Source organism: Apus apus, chromosome 15 (genome assembly GCF_020740795.1).
Source record: "Apus apus isolate bApuApu2 chromosome 15, bApuApu2.pri.cur, whole genome shotgun sequence".
Lineage (NCBI taxonomy): Eukaryota > Metazoa > Chordata > Aves > Apodiformes > Apodidae > Apus > Apus apus.
This window is the reverse complement of record NC_067296.1, coordinates 5908297-5921462: the sequence shown is the minus strand read 5'-3', so window position 1 is coordinate 5921462 and position 13166 is coordinate 5908297. Positions and strand designations below refer to the sequence as shown.

The 13166-nt window shown below is 46.6% G+C and overlaps 1 protein-coding gene across 1 annotated transcript in view; it reads right to left on the bottom strand.

The window, feature by feature from the left end:
* The window catches only part of RIMS4 (regulating synaptic membrane exocytosis 4), a 46138-nt gene extending 41420 nt beyond the window's left edge, over positions 1–4718 (bottom strand). Inside the window, exon 1 of the mRNA XM_051633216.1 lies at positions 4589–4718. Within this exon, the coding sequence (XP_051489176.1) occupies positions 4589–4685 (97 nt within the window). The 5' untranslated portion in view covers positions 4686–4718. The remainder of the gene's footprint in view (positions 1–4588) is intronic.
* Between the last annotated feature and the right edge of the window lie 8448 nt (positions 4719–13166).

The following is a 13166-nucleotide window of genomic DNA, read 5'->3' as shown; positions in this document are numbered from 1 at the left end:
CTACGGCAGATGTGCCAAGCAGGGAGAGAGGCATTCCTTACAATCACTAGGATAACCTACAGCCAATTGCAGAAACCCTAGAGCCTATGTCTTTGCAAGGTCACAGGGATGAACTATTATTTCATTTGTAAAAGATTAATAAGAAAAATAGTTAATATTCCAGATATGCAAATAACTTCCCTTATCCCCTCTACGTTTGCCATGTGAACACGGTTACCTACCTAACAAACTAAGAACACTGGTTAGAGGCTCACAAAACTTCAAAGGTAGCTCTGGGTGAAGGAAAACCAGACAAAAAAACAGAAGGACTTCACACACTCAATATACAGACACTTAAAAATGCACAAAAGGACTAGTCAAGAGACTTGAATAATTATTTTCTTTAAAAAAATCATATGTACCCCAATCCAATACAGTGCTGCAATTGAGAAATATCCATGGCAACATGAAAACATATAGGGTCTCTACTGAATAACTCTGTGACACTGTAATGCTTAAAATTATAGAGAAGTTCAATAGATGAAACAGAAAAAAAACATTCTAAATGAAACCACACATCCACAGCATGTTCTTCCATCCCAGTGTTTTTCAAGCTTTTATCAATCTACTAAATTAACATTCACATAGCTTCTCTTCAAAGCAATTGATTATAACACAGTGCATCTGTCAGTACTTGATAGTATGTGAAAGCAGCAGCCTAGGCTGAATTTAATCTCTAACTCAACTCTTTTCTGAACAAGCAGCTGACACCAGGAAGGCTCATTGTCAGTATCCAGGAGACATTTTGACTTTGGAAACCATTTTCTCTCTGCCAGACACTTGGTTCCAGCTGGCTGAGACATGATTCGATTCTGCCGTCTTGCAGCCAGGGCAGAGGTCTGCCAAGCTGGACAGTCCCTGTGCTGGCATCCCGACCCACAGCTATTCTGTACCTTCTCTGGCTTTCTGATCAAAGCATCCCTGCTCTTCACATCTGCATGGGTGTAAGATCTCTGTCAGGAACACATACACTTCCCCTTGTGGAGATGCTCAAGTTGTATCTGGACTTGAGAGCAGCTGCATTTGCAACACAGCCCATGGCTACAGTCCCTCAAACATCCAAACCTGCATCCCTGTCAGGGCATGCCTCAGATGCCTTCTGCCAATGCAACTGGGTGTCCTTCCCTAGGGAAACCAGGATGTAGGATGTAGTCCTTGGTACTTGGTCCCTTCGGACATACAGCCATGTGAATACCAGCACACCAAACAGCTGATTTGAGCCAAGACCAAGGACAAGGCAGATCCTCAGGACAGCTAATACTTGTGTTCACACTGTTAAATCAGTGCCTGTTTCTAATGTTCACATTTCTAGAAATGTGCCCACGAAGACTGCATGATTGACTTTACCTCTTTTTAGTCTACTACTCCATAACTGAAAAATTATCAGAGCAGACATTCCCGTAAGTTAAACCAACAATTATGATTTTAATAACCACTGTTTAAAAATCTTTAACTTCACTGAAATTGCTGGGACCTCAATGGAGCAAAGATAGTGGCACTCAGCCAGCAGGAAGGACAGAAACATTAACAAGCTGAGACCAAAAGAGTTATTAACCTAGAGTCATTACACTATTGAGTGAAGAGAGTAATTTCTGTTATTTCAAAGCCCCACTGAAGCTTACTGATGAACAGAGGTCTAAGTATCCTCTCTGTATAGGCAACTGAGGAATAAAAAGGGTATTACAACACATGAATGGCAAGTCCACAGCCAGCTCTTTGGAGAGACAGGCACATGGCCTTATTTGCCACAGGACACATCTGAAACTCAATCACTCTCATGCTCTGGAAGCATTCAGAAGTGACCCAGTTTCTTGCTCCAAGTCCTATTGCTATCGTCCCTATGCTGGCTGCCTGCTTCTGCACACTAAATGTAAGCAGGTATCATCTTCATCTACTTTGTGGCCAAGAACTCAGTGCAGACACTGGTGGTGTGGCAGGCAGATGAGAAGAGTCTTCTCACCTGATGTCCAGAAGGTGGACAGCAAAGAACAAAAGGGCCATGGCAGAAAAGGAACTATTCTGTAAGTAAAAGCATTTTTCAAAAGCAGAGCCATTTTTCCAGATTAAAAGTGGGAAATACTGGAACCCAGGGGTGTTGTCAGCATTGGCCAGGTGTGGCTAGCTGTGGAAACACAGCTCTCAGTAGAGGCACTCCTGCAAATCTTCTTTTACACTCCTTTAATATGACCCACCTGTAGTCACTTAAATGAAACACCTCAAGATTTTTTCTTGTTTGAAGATTTGAGCTCTCATTAGTCTGTTTTCCCTTTTCAGAAGAAAACTTCAAGATTCCTTTAAGCTTGGCCATTTATCAGCTCCTCTTCTTTTTCAGCAGGATGACTATTCTCTGGAAGATGTGGTTCTCAGTTTAAGACAAAATGGATGATGTGTCTGTTTGAAATAGGATTGTTTACTTGCCAATGCTCTTGGGATCAGTTTTATTTTTTCTGCTGTCTCCTATGCAGAACATCTTGCCAAGTGCAGTATTCATCTCCCTGAATGAGCTATCAAGATCTATATATTTGACAGAAATCATGCTGCAACCCAAACTGATCAGAATCTCTCTCAATTTCAGGAGCATGCATGGGGCATGAATAATACAGAATCTTGTCTGGCACAATTTCAGCACTGCTTTTATCATTTCTCTTTCATGACATTTATTTTCTTGAGAAAATTATACGCTTATAGTTTTAACACAAACAACACAAAGCAGCACATGTTCTTTCTTGCTGTTTGCTCATATATGTCTGAATACACACCCATAGGCACGGAATACAGAAGCAATACTGCAACATCCCTATTCTACTGAATGTTACCCCAAGCAGCTTTACTAACGACACTAACTCAAGCAGGCAAGACCCACTAACAAGCTGCTAGAGAATGAGGTCTTAATTGTAGATTTATTTAATTCAGTGACAAGTACTCGTGTTGTATTAATAGCAACCTTTTGACATTCACGAAGGAGCATTCAGTAAGTGTGAATACATACAGTTCAGTCCAAAACCATTTTTCTAAATGCTGGAAGAGGAAGCCTTCACTTAAACTATCACTCTGTTCAGAGCAAGAGGGGTCGGACACCAGAGAATGAAAGCCTGGTCAAGGCTTTGTGTGGGGTTCTCGTACTCGAGCATGTCTCACTGTCACTCATTTCTGAGGCAACAGCACTGAGACTTCCCAAAGCTCCTGTTATTGCCACGTACATCCCCAGTATTTGAACCAAACACCAAGTGCAGATAAATCATCAGCAAAATGTTGATAACATCGTTTTGAAAAAACCCATCTATTGGAGGATACAATCTTCTGCCTGACACCTCTGCATGATGCTGATGACAATCCTAGGTTAATCACACAGATGATTAATTTATTCTTACGTCAATTGCTTTTAAAACAACAATGGTACAGGTGTAGCAGCCAGCAGCCTGATCTGCCCATGTATTCCTGCTGGCATCTGCACACCTTGGGATGAGCTGCTAGACAAAGGAGCATGCCGGCATTTTGAGGGATGCAACCATGACAGCCAGTGTGAAAATATGCCCTAGTTACCAACTTTCATTATTTGCCACTCAGAAGAGTCCCTTTACAGCTTCGGTCTCTGGCACAGTAAGCACTGTGGAAAACATCCCTTACTTGTAAGTGAGATGCTGGGAATGGACAAAGTGCTCCTACACCAATTTCCATCCACTCCCTCCTATGTCCTCCCTACCCACACAGCTGCTCTGCTGCCCTCTACTCCCAGCACCCAGTGTCCTCCCTTTCACATTCAACACAATTTCTTTCCTACTTTTCCTTACCCATGGCCCTCTTTTTGAGGCTTGGTCTTATTTTACAACCACTACCAACTCTTTGAGGCCAGAAAAGTCTTGACCAAGAGGGCAAAAATCGCCACGTCCATTCTGAAAGGTGCGTGTTTTACCATCTACTTCACGATTCATTTAAATGGAATCCCTTCTATTTCCCTCTCTGAATAAAGCATGATGTCCTGTGCTAATGACCCTTCAGAGCAATTAACCTGGGAGTCCATGGTATAAACCAGCAGCGGGATGGACCCTGGGTCCAGAACAGACACCTCCTCCCAGGCGCTGCCTCTCCCCACCTCTCCCGGCTCAGCACACCGAAGGACCGGAGCACAAGCTGCTCCATTTGCGACCCCCCCCCCGGTTTTGCTATCGACTGAGAAGAACGAGCGCGTTTCACCACCAGGAATAAATCATCCCTTTTTTTTATCTCGGCAGGCGCACGGCTTCCCTGCACAAACCCTTCAGCCCCCCAGCCCCGAACACCCCGCTGCACACAAGCCAAAAACCGATGGGCAGCGAAGGGGACCCCCCAGACCCCGAACCCGCAGGAGGGCCAGTGCCAGCACAGACACCCCCCCCTCCCCTGCCCACCCGCGGGTGACACACACCCCTGGGAACCAGCCCCACCGACACCCCCGGGGTCTCGCCCTGCCTCGGGGCACCCGCTCCCCCCGCCCCACCTGCAGCCCCCTCGCCCCCAGCCCCCCCGCCCCGGCTGCAGCCCCCCTCTCCCCCCCGACCCCCCGCCGTACCCGCGTCCTCCTCGTCGAAGCTGTTCATGCAGGGGAAGTAGATGGCCAGGGCCTCGAAGGAGGCGGAGAGGCTGAGGCGGCTCTGCGACCGCTCCATGAAGAGCCCGGGTCCAGGGGCACCGCCGGGGGCCTCGCCCGCCGCTGCCGGCGGCTTGGCCAACTTGGCCGCCCCATTCTTCACTCGGAGCACGGCCCGCGGCGTCTTGGCGGCGGCGGGGGGGCCTCGGGGAGGCTGAGGCTGGGGTGGGGGGGAAGAAGGCGAAGGGCAGCGGGAGCCGGGAGCGGAGCCGGCGCTGCCGATGGGAGCGCGGAGCCACCTGCTGCCGCCCGGCGCTCCGGGCGCCGCCCCGCCCCGCCCCCCGCAGCCGCAGCCAATCGCCGCGCAGGGCCGGGCCGGGCGGCGGGAGCGGGGCCGCCGGGGGGTCCTGGGCCCGGCGCCATCTTCCTGAGGGGGGTCGGGGCGGCTCGATGGGCGCCGAGCCTTGGCTGTGCCCCCCCCCCCCCCCCCACCACACACACACACACACAAATAATCGCTGAAACTTTCGGGAGGTTTCTTGCAAACGACGCTCGGGTGATGTTAAGGAGCAGCCCGGCTCCCCAGCCCCATAAACAGCCCTCTCGGGGGACGACAGGTCTCCTGAGGGAGGTGTGGGGTAGAAGGGCCCTCGCACGCCTGTGGTGCCTGTGGGAATGGGGACACCCGTCCCTCCCGCTCCTGAAAGGAGTGTTTTTCTGTCAGGCCCACATCAGAAAGTCCTTTCTCCAGAGAAAGCTGCTCCTGACCAGGCCAGGATAGCATTTGGTTCCACGCACTAAACTTTCTCCCTTCACCTCCTTGTCACAACCCAAGGGTAAAACCATCCTCGTTCCCCAGGCACACGCAAAAAAAAACAAACAACAAACCACCCAAAAAGCTGCCGATTCAGAAGTGCCTGAGCTCTCAGGCAGAAAGCATATAAAGGGAGATACTTTTCCTTGGGGGTTAGGTGAAATGGGAGGGCTGCTGCCTGTCCTGGCTCAGCGTTTAAACCGGTTCTGCAGCGCACAACTGGATAGGTGCTGGTGGGAGCTTGGGGTGCTACGTGAAGGAGTCAATTTTAGGTGCTTCCCAAGGGCCAGCTTCTTGCATTTCTCTTCTGGCAAACCTTATGGAGAAGTTTTGGCTTGGAAGCACTGTCTGCAGGTGCTGAACACCTCATGCTCCAAAGCAGCATAGACGTCGCAGACATCCCGTCCTGCTTCGGGGAAGGAAACCCAGCATATCCTGGTTTATCCAGTGCAATTAGAATTGGGGTAGGGATGAGATTGAGCACAGTTTCTAACAGCAACTTGGTCTCCTCAGCAAGGCTGCTGTCCCATCAGGGCACAAAGATGATGTTTCTCATGCATTTGGACTGTCCACCCATCATGATATCCAAGTGTCAGCCCACTGAACATATGTGGGTGTGTTGGTGCTATTCAAAAAACACAGACTAGAGGCCAACAGCTCCATAAGAAAAAGTGCAGCTGAAACTACTACAGACTAAGTACTGCAGAACAACAGCCTGAAGTAAAAAAGTATTTTCCTCCTCCAGTGCAGGAGCCTGGCTGCAGACAACCAGAGGATGACCAGACTGAGCATCCTAGGGCTGGGCTTTCCCAGTGCTCAACTCAACCCTGCTTGAGCTCTAAGGCTATAATAGAGCTAGAGACCTCATACTTACAAATAGTACTCTTGGTTTTCGTTCCATTCACAGCAACCAACATAAGAATTATCAAACAGTTAACAAATCAATTCATCAAGAGTCTTCCATCCATATCCTACCAGAGTTGGAGTGTATTTGGGGATGCCAGTGCCAGGGGATCCAGGAGCAGCCCCACCAACCAGACACAATCCTGCACCGTGGGAGGTAGAGCAGGATGGTGATGGCAATGGGCCCTACTGACACATCAGCTCCAAAGTCAACCACTGAAAGCCAATCACCAGTTCAGTAACAGGTCTGAGACAGTCTTACCTACAACACGACCCATGCAAGAACTGAAGGCTCCTGGGGCTGGAGGTTAAATGTAGCTCCTGATAGAGAGGTTGAATGTGAGTCCCAGATGAGGCTCATCAGGGCAATTAAGGCCTATTTCTACACTCCGAGCCCTGGCATCCAGAGTCTTAATTACTGCTGATGCATTCAGAATAGCATAGGTTATTTGAGTATCAGATGTTAAGCTGAGTTTGTAGAGCTTCCCAATAGAAAATACATTTTTTTAATTAAAAAACTACTCAAAATTTGCTCTGGAGCTAGCAAGTTACATGAATTCCTTCATCAAAGCTGTGCTGGGGAAGCAGTAAAGCAGAAGGAACAGAATGAACTTATTACAGACAATGATGATTCCAGGTCTGAGTTTTGAAAGGCAGGAACATCAGTGAGAATGTATTACCACACGTTCAAGAAGATATTTCAATAGCACCAATCAAGGCATTAGCAGCAGCTATAGGGACAAGTCCAAGTGCATTAAAGCTGTTAAGACAGCTCTCATCTACCAGTCCTGCCAGCATATTGATTGGAGCAGCAAGAGGCATCTGTGAATCAAAACCTCCTTCCAGGTTCCCAGGCACAGGAGCTACCTAGTGCTAAGAGCTGCTTTCTGTTCATTTGAAGCATGCAAGGAAAAACTTAAATGGGGAGTAGAAATTTAATCTCAGCTTTATGTTGTGGTCATCAAAATGTCTGTGGTTTCATTACCACTTGAAAGCACAGTGATGGCAGAGATACCAGTGCCTAATGGACAGCACAGGCCTGTGATTTGAATAGCTGATTTCTATCCAGGATTGAAGACCCTTCTGCTTGGACTTCTTTGAGATCCTATGAGGTTCTGAGGAGGACCATCACCACCTCAAACATCGCCACTGTGCACCTTTCTCCATGCTGCATCCATCTGCCACCTTCTCCCTCTGCAGGTACAGTTCAAACCCCTTGTGCTTACACAGCTTCTCACCACCACTTGGTCACATCTCAATGCTCCTTTTGTGTATTTTTTTCCAGTCATGGAATGGTTTGGGTCGGAAGGGACCTGAAAGATCATCTAGTTCCAACCCCCCTGCATGGGCAGGGACACCTCCCACCAGACCAGGTTGCTCCAAGCCCCATCCAACCTGGCCTTGAACACTCCCAGGAATGGGGCAGCCACAGCTTCCCTGGGCAACTTGTTCCAGTGTCTCACCACCCTCACACTGAAGAATTTCCTCCTAATGTCTAACCTAAATCTCCCCTCTTCCAGTTTTAATCCATTACCCCTTGTGCTCTCACTACTAGCCCATGTAAAAAGTCCCTCCCCAGCTTTCCTGTAGCCCCTTCAGATACTGGCAGGCCTTTAAGAGGTCTGCTTTTACTGCTTTCAACCTGTCTCACACCTTTTTTACCCTACCTATGGGACCAGCCCTGCTCAAGTGCTTCCCTGCCCCCTTCTGCTACAGAGGTGCTTGAACTGAGTATTCTCAGCATCATCCCTTAGCTTTGGTGTCACCCACCTCTCATTTGCCTGCTGCATTTCACTCCTCAGGGCAGGGATCTGCCTAATTTGTGTACTGAAAGGCTCTTTGATTACTGGTTGGGTCAAAACATCCTAAACCAAAACCATCTGCCGTAAAGTGAGACAAAATGCATTGACAGCTGGAAATCAGATGGACGGTTAAAGGCATAATGCCCTCCAGATGCCTGGAGGAAACAGTTTGGTTTGGCTGCCTGATTAAGGGAAGTAAGGATTTGCAGTGAAGCTGGAAACTGTTAGTCCATAAGTGTTCTTCTTCTTCACTGATCATCATGGATAGAAAGATCCTTGTGAGAAACTTAGAGAAGTGAGGACAAGCAAGGAGGAAGATTCCTGTGATGTTGTAAATAGGTAGAGTACAGTTGAGAACAAATAAACTCAAAGATTCATTACCTCCAGAACAGCACGTCTGTGGCTGCTCTAGTGGAAGTGGTTAATTAATTGTTTCCCCAGTGAAGCAGGCTCTGACAGATTGAACCATGGAAAGCTCTGATAGATTTTTCCTGCTGGCCCTTTCTCTTCCCACTAGTCACATGGGAAGAGCTTGTATTTTTGCCTTGAGTCTTAGGTGTCTGGGTCAGCCTAGGAATCATAGAATCACAGAATCCTAGGAGTTGGAAGGGACCTCGATCATCTAGTCCAACCCCCCTGCCAGAGCAGGGTCACCTAGAGTTAGTTTTTATGTACTGGAGTGAGAGGATATGCTCTCCGTTCCCTCTTGTACTCCCTTCCCTACAGTTCTGTGTGCGCGTGTTTGGAAATAAAACCAGATTCCCTGATTTATGACAGAGGTGCTTTTCCTTACACAGGTGCAGGGTACAAAGCATGGGAGTTTTACTTGACTTGCCCAAGACCACATAAGGAAATTCTCTGTTGGAGCTAGGAATTGAATGCAGATTTCTTGCCATAATCTCAAGACTACCTTCTGCTTTTCACTAACACAAGCAATATTTTATACCTTAGCAAAATGCCAGTGTAAGCCAGACAGGATTTTATGACTTCCTGTGCTGGTTGGGATCCAGAGGAGCCAGGAGTTCTCTGGTGAGTTGATAGCCCAACCACATCCATGTCCTGCTCTGGCATAGCAAGTGCTGCCCTAAGGAGCTTCTCTGTGTGCACAGTGTAGGTCAAAATACACTGCACTTAGTTAAACCCAAAACCCCAGCTAGAAGATACATTTTCAGTCTTGCTGTTCTTCCACCCTTCTCTCCTAATACCCTGTTGTCTTAGAGTCACATCTCTCTCTCTCTGTCTTTAGTGATCAAAAAGTAAGTCCACAAAGGTGCTAAATCACTAGTGAGACAGAGCTGAGAGGGTGAAGATGAGATGCTGAGCCATCAGCCCTGGGTCCCTTGCTGGCCCTGATGCTTTTCACATTTACTAGCCAGCCTTTTCCCAAGGGTCAAGGGAACTCGAGGCTTCACAGCACAAGCTGTGCTCTTTTTTTCACTGTTGGCACCTACTAAATCTGAACAGGTTCAGCCCATTCAGTGGCTTAAAACCCCAGAGAGCAGGGGTGTGGGGAAGGACTAGGGACTGCAGTAGGGTATAATCCAGCAAACCATCTTCTGCTTCACTGTGCCTTCCCCAAAGTTTAGGTTTGGGGTGGATTGTTTGTGGGTTGTTTTTTTTTTGTTGGTTTCAGACAGCCAGGATGGGTAAATAGATGTTAAATCAGGCTGATTCTTTTCTGATTACTAAAATGTGGACCCAGACTGATGAAGTGCAGGGTAGTGGTAATTTGCAGACACATGACGTCTGTTGAAATATTCAGCCACAAGCAAAACAGAAGAGGAAACACCTGCATTTAGAAAATGCTGTTAAAAGCAGGTACTGCTTATTCACTTCCCTGATTCATCATAAAGACACCACCTCTGCAGCAGCTGGGCTATTCCCCAGCTCTCCAGGCTGGAAAGTGCCAGGCAAAGTGAGGAAAAGCTTAACAGACCTGAGAAAAAGAAGATGAAGGAGCAAAAGCAATAAGGAGGTAAAAAAAATGCTGAATTGGAGGAGGCATAAGAGAAGAAGGAAAGGACTGGGGAGTTTAACCAGGCAAAAGAAGTTTTGCAGCCACAGTCAAGTTCAAGTGAGCTTCAGAAAGGGACTTTGGGCACATTCTATGGCCAGGAGCAAAAATGAGACACTAAGGAGGAGCTCAGGTACATCAACAGCCCATCTAGCTCCTCTAAAAAGCTTCATGAGAGAAAAGCCCACCTGGAAACCCGATCAGCAGTCAGAAGCATCTGTCAAAGCTGCAGGTTTATTGGCCACTCATGATAGAGCAGCTCAGGCAGCTGGGTGTTTGTCCTTCATGGGTGTGAAAATGAAGACCTTTGAAAACCTAAACCATGTTGTCTTCATTCTACAAACCATTCTGTAGACGAGACACTTTGTGGGAAACATCCCAAGGATCTGGAGAGGGGAGTTAGCAGACTGTGGCTGAATGAAAGCATGGAATTGTGCAGGCAAACCACTTCCTTCAGTCCCTTTGTTTGTACCTGCTCCTGGCATTGTCACAAGTGGAGGCAATGCTGGGAATGACAGGTGGAATTTAGTGCCTTTGAATTTTTAGTCAGCAATTATTGCAAAACACAATAATGCTGCAACTGGTGGGTAATTTAGGTCCTATTCCAAAAATACAGACTCATCCACTCTAGCTGTAAATTTCCAACCTCTTTCCTCAAAGCAAACTAGCATATAGAAATGTAGAATTAGAATATAGAATATTCTAATTAGAATATAGAATTATAACCAAGTAAAGCAATAATGGCTGGAGAATTAAGATGGCTCAGAACTATCCAGCCAAGTTACATAGTTATGGTATGGCACCCATCCCAGGTCATGCTTGGAAGGATTCAGGCTTTCTTCTCTCACTGACATTAAAAGGACTGTGTCTCCACCTGATTCTCTTGTACACACACAGATGCATATGTTTGTGTGTGTGAGAGGAGAGTAAATGTTTAAGTGCTGTTGTAACGCCAACATGCAGTGCCAAGACTGGCAAGTTCTGTTACCTGTGTGACTAGAGCATTTCCTGGAAGGGATACAGAAGCCAGACACCTCATCTTTCCAATGAGATTAGCCTCTGAGTTTGAAATTAGCTAAGGATGTGTCTGTAAGCCCTGGGTGCAAAACACCCCCCAGCTGCCCCTGAGGAGCAGCCAGGAGCAGGGACCACCCCATGCCTGGCAGCCCCAAGGCACCAAGCCAGCTTTACAGGGCTGGGGTAGCACAACCTCTCATGGGGAGGCCAAGAATCTCAGGAGATAAGGGCAAGTGAGCTCTGTGCTGCAGCAACTGTCATGCTGCTGGCACTCTAGCTAACTGGGAGCTGATTTTGCTTGGGTTTTGCTGCATTTTCTGGTAGAAGCCCTCCGTTGGAGCAGACACCTCTTAGCAGCCCAGTGAATGGTAATTTAACTCAGATTTCATGTTAGGATTTTGGTCCTTTAGTTGCTAGAACATAGAATCATGTTCCTCACTGCAGCACATCTCATCCCAGGATGCCTGCTCCCTCTGCAGGGGTGGCACTTTGGGGTCATCCATGCTGCCCAAGTCAGTGGCTTTCAGGCCTCTTTCCATACACCCTCTCAGCCTGGGAGGCAGCAGGTCTGTGAAATATCTTTTTTAATTAGTCTTCTGAGTTTGTAACAAAAGGACAGAAATAATCCTGGGTGTGGCTTCATACAGAAGGGCTTTAGTACTTGTCAAAGTTGTAGCAAATGGATTTGCTCCAGGCTTGGATAGACTTTGACAGATCTCTAGAATGAGAGGTGATGCCACCCAGCAGCTACAGCCAAACTGCATCTTGGAGGGAGAAATCACTGCAACCACTTGAGGACACTCAAGGTGTGTTGCCATCTCGTGCCTGTGGTGAGGCTAGTCTCAGCCAAGAGGGGCTTTTATGTCCTGTAATGTGGGGCAAGACTCTAGAAGCCAATGGAGAAAGGGAAAAATGTTTTTCTAGATCTCAAAAACCAGCAACAGTTTGGTGAAATATGGTTGTATTTTTACAGTACTGCCACAAAAGCTGCTTTTACCTTTTTTCTTATTTTGCCTTGCCTGTTTCCTCCCTCTTTCCTCCAGGCTGCAATAACCATGTTCCAAAATGAAAGGAAGATTCACTTGTCTGCAGTTACCAAGGGGGCTAAATTTGTTGTAGATTATGCACAGTTTTCACAACAAAACATTTTTTGCTGAACTTGAGAGGAATAATATTACATAAGGAGCCCCTAGCAGATTGTTTATAGAAGACTGCACAAGACAAAGAATTTGAAGCTGTGACTCAGACTGTGTAACTACAAACTGAAGGCAAGACCAGTTATGTTCAACCAAGTGATAGCACAAGTTTTATCATAACACCCAAAAACATTGCATCAACTTGAAAATAAACAGAGATCTCAATAACCTGCTGTAGTCCTCACCAGCAAGCTCACATTTAGCTTCACAGCTCTCTTCTGTCTTCTGACATAACCCATCCTAAAATCAAGAATAATGTGCTCTACCTTTCAAAATGTCTCATTTCTGTGTGGCATCAAGAGACTGCTCTTTGAGGTGTTTTAAGTCCTCTCTTTATTCTCTAAGTATAGAAAAGTATAGGAGGAATTTTGAGGAGTTTTGTACTGGGAAGAATGTCTGACTTCTGAAAGTTTAAAATTGAAGAAGCATATGATCAAATTCCCTACAAGCATATCTTGGAAATACATTTGTGCATTGATTGTTTTAGTAGTCTCAGAGCTATTATGTTTCTTCTCATCTATCTATAAGGATACATTGGTTCTGGTAGCACCAGTAAAAACCCAGATAATGTTTTTGTGTTTTTATGGAGACCACATTTCACACCAAGTACTTGAATGTTTTGCTCCATTTCTTATCTCACTGGTCTTATTTTTATTCCCCTCTTCATGTTTAATTTCAACATTTTTCTTACATTTCCAAACCCATCCAGTCATTCACCTCTGTCAATCTTTTTGAGGGCATCCTTAACATTCCTAGTGCAATTCAGACTGGTTTTTGCACTTTTTGCTAAAGATAGTTCTTCAAGTTCATCCAG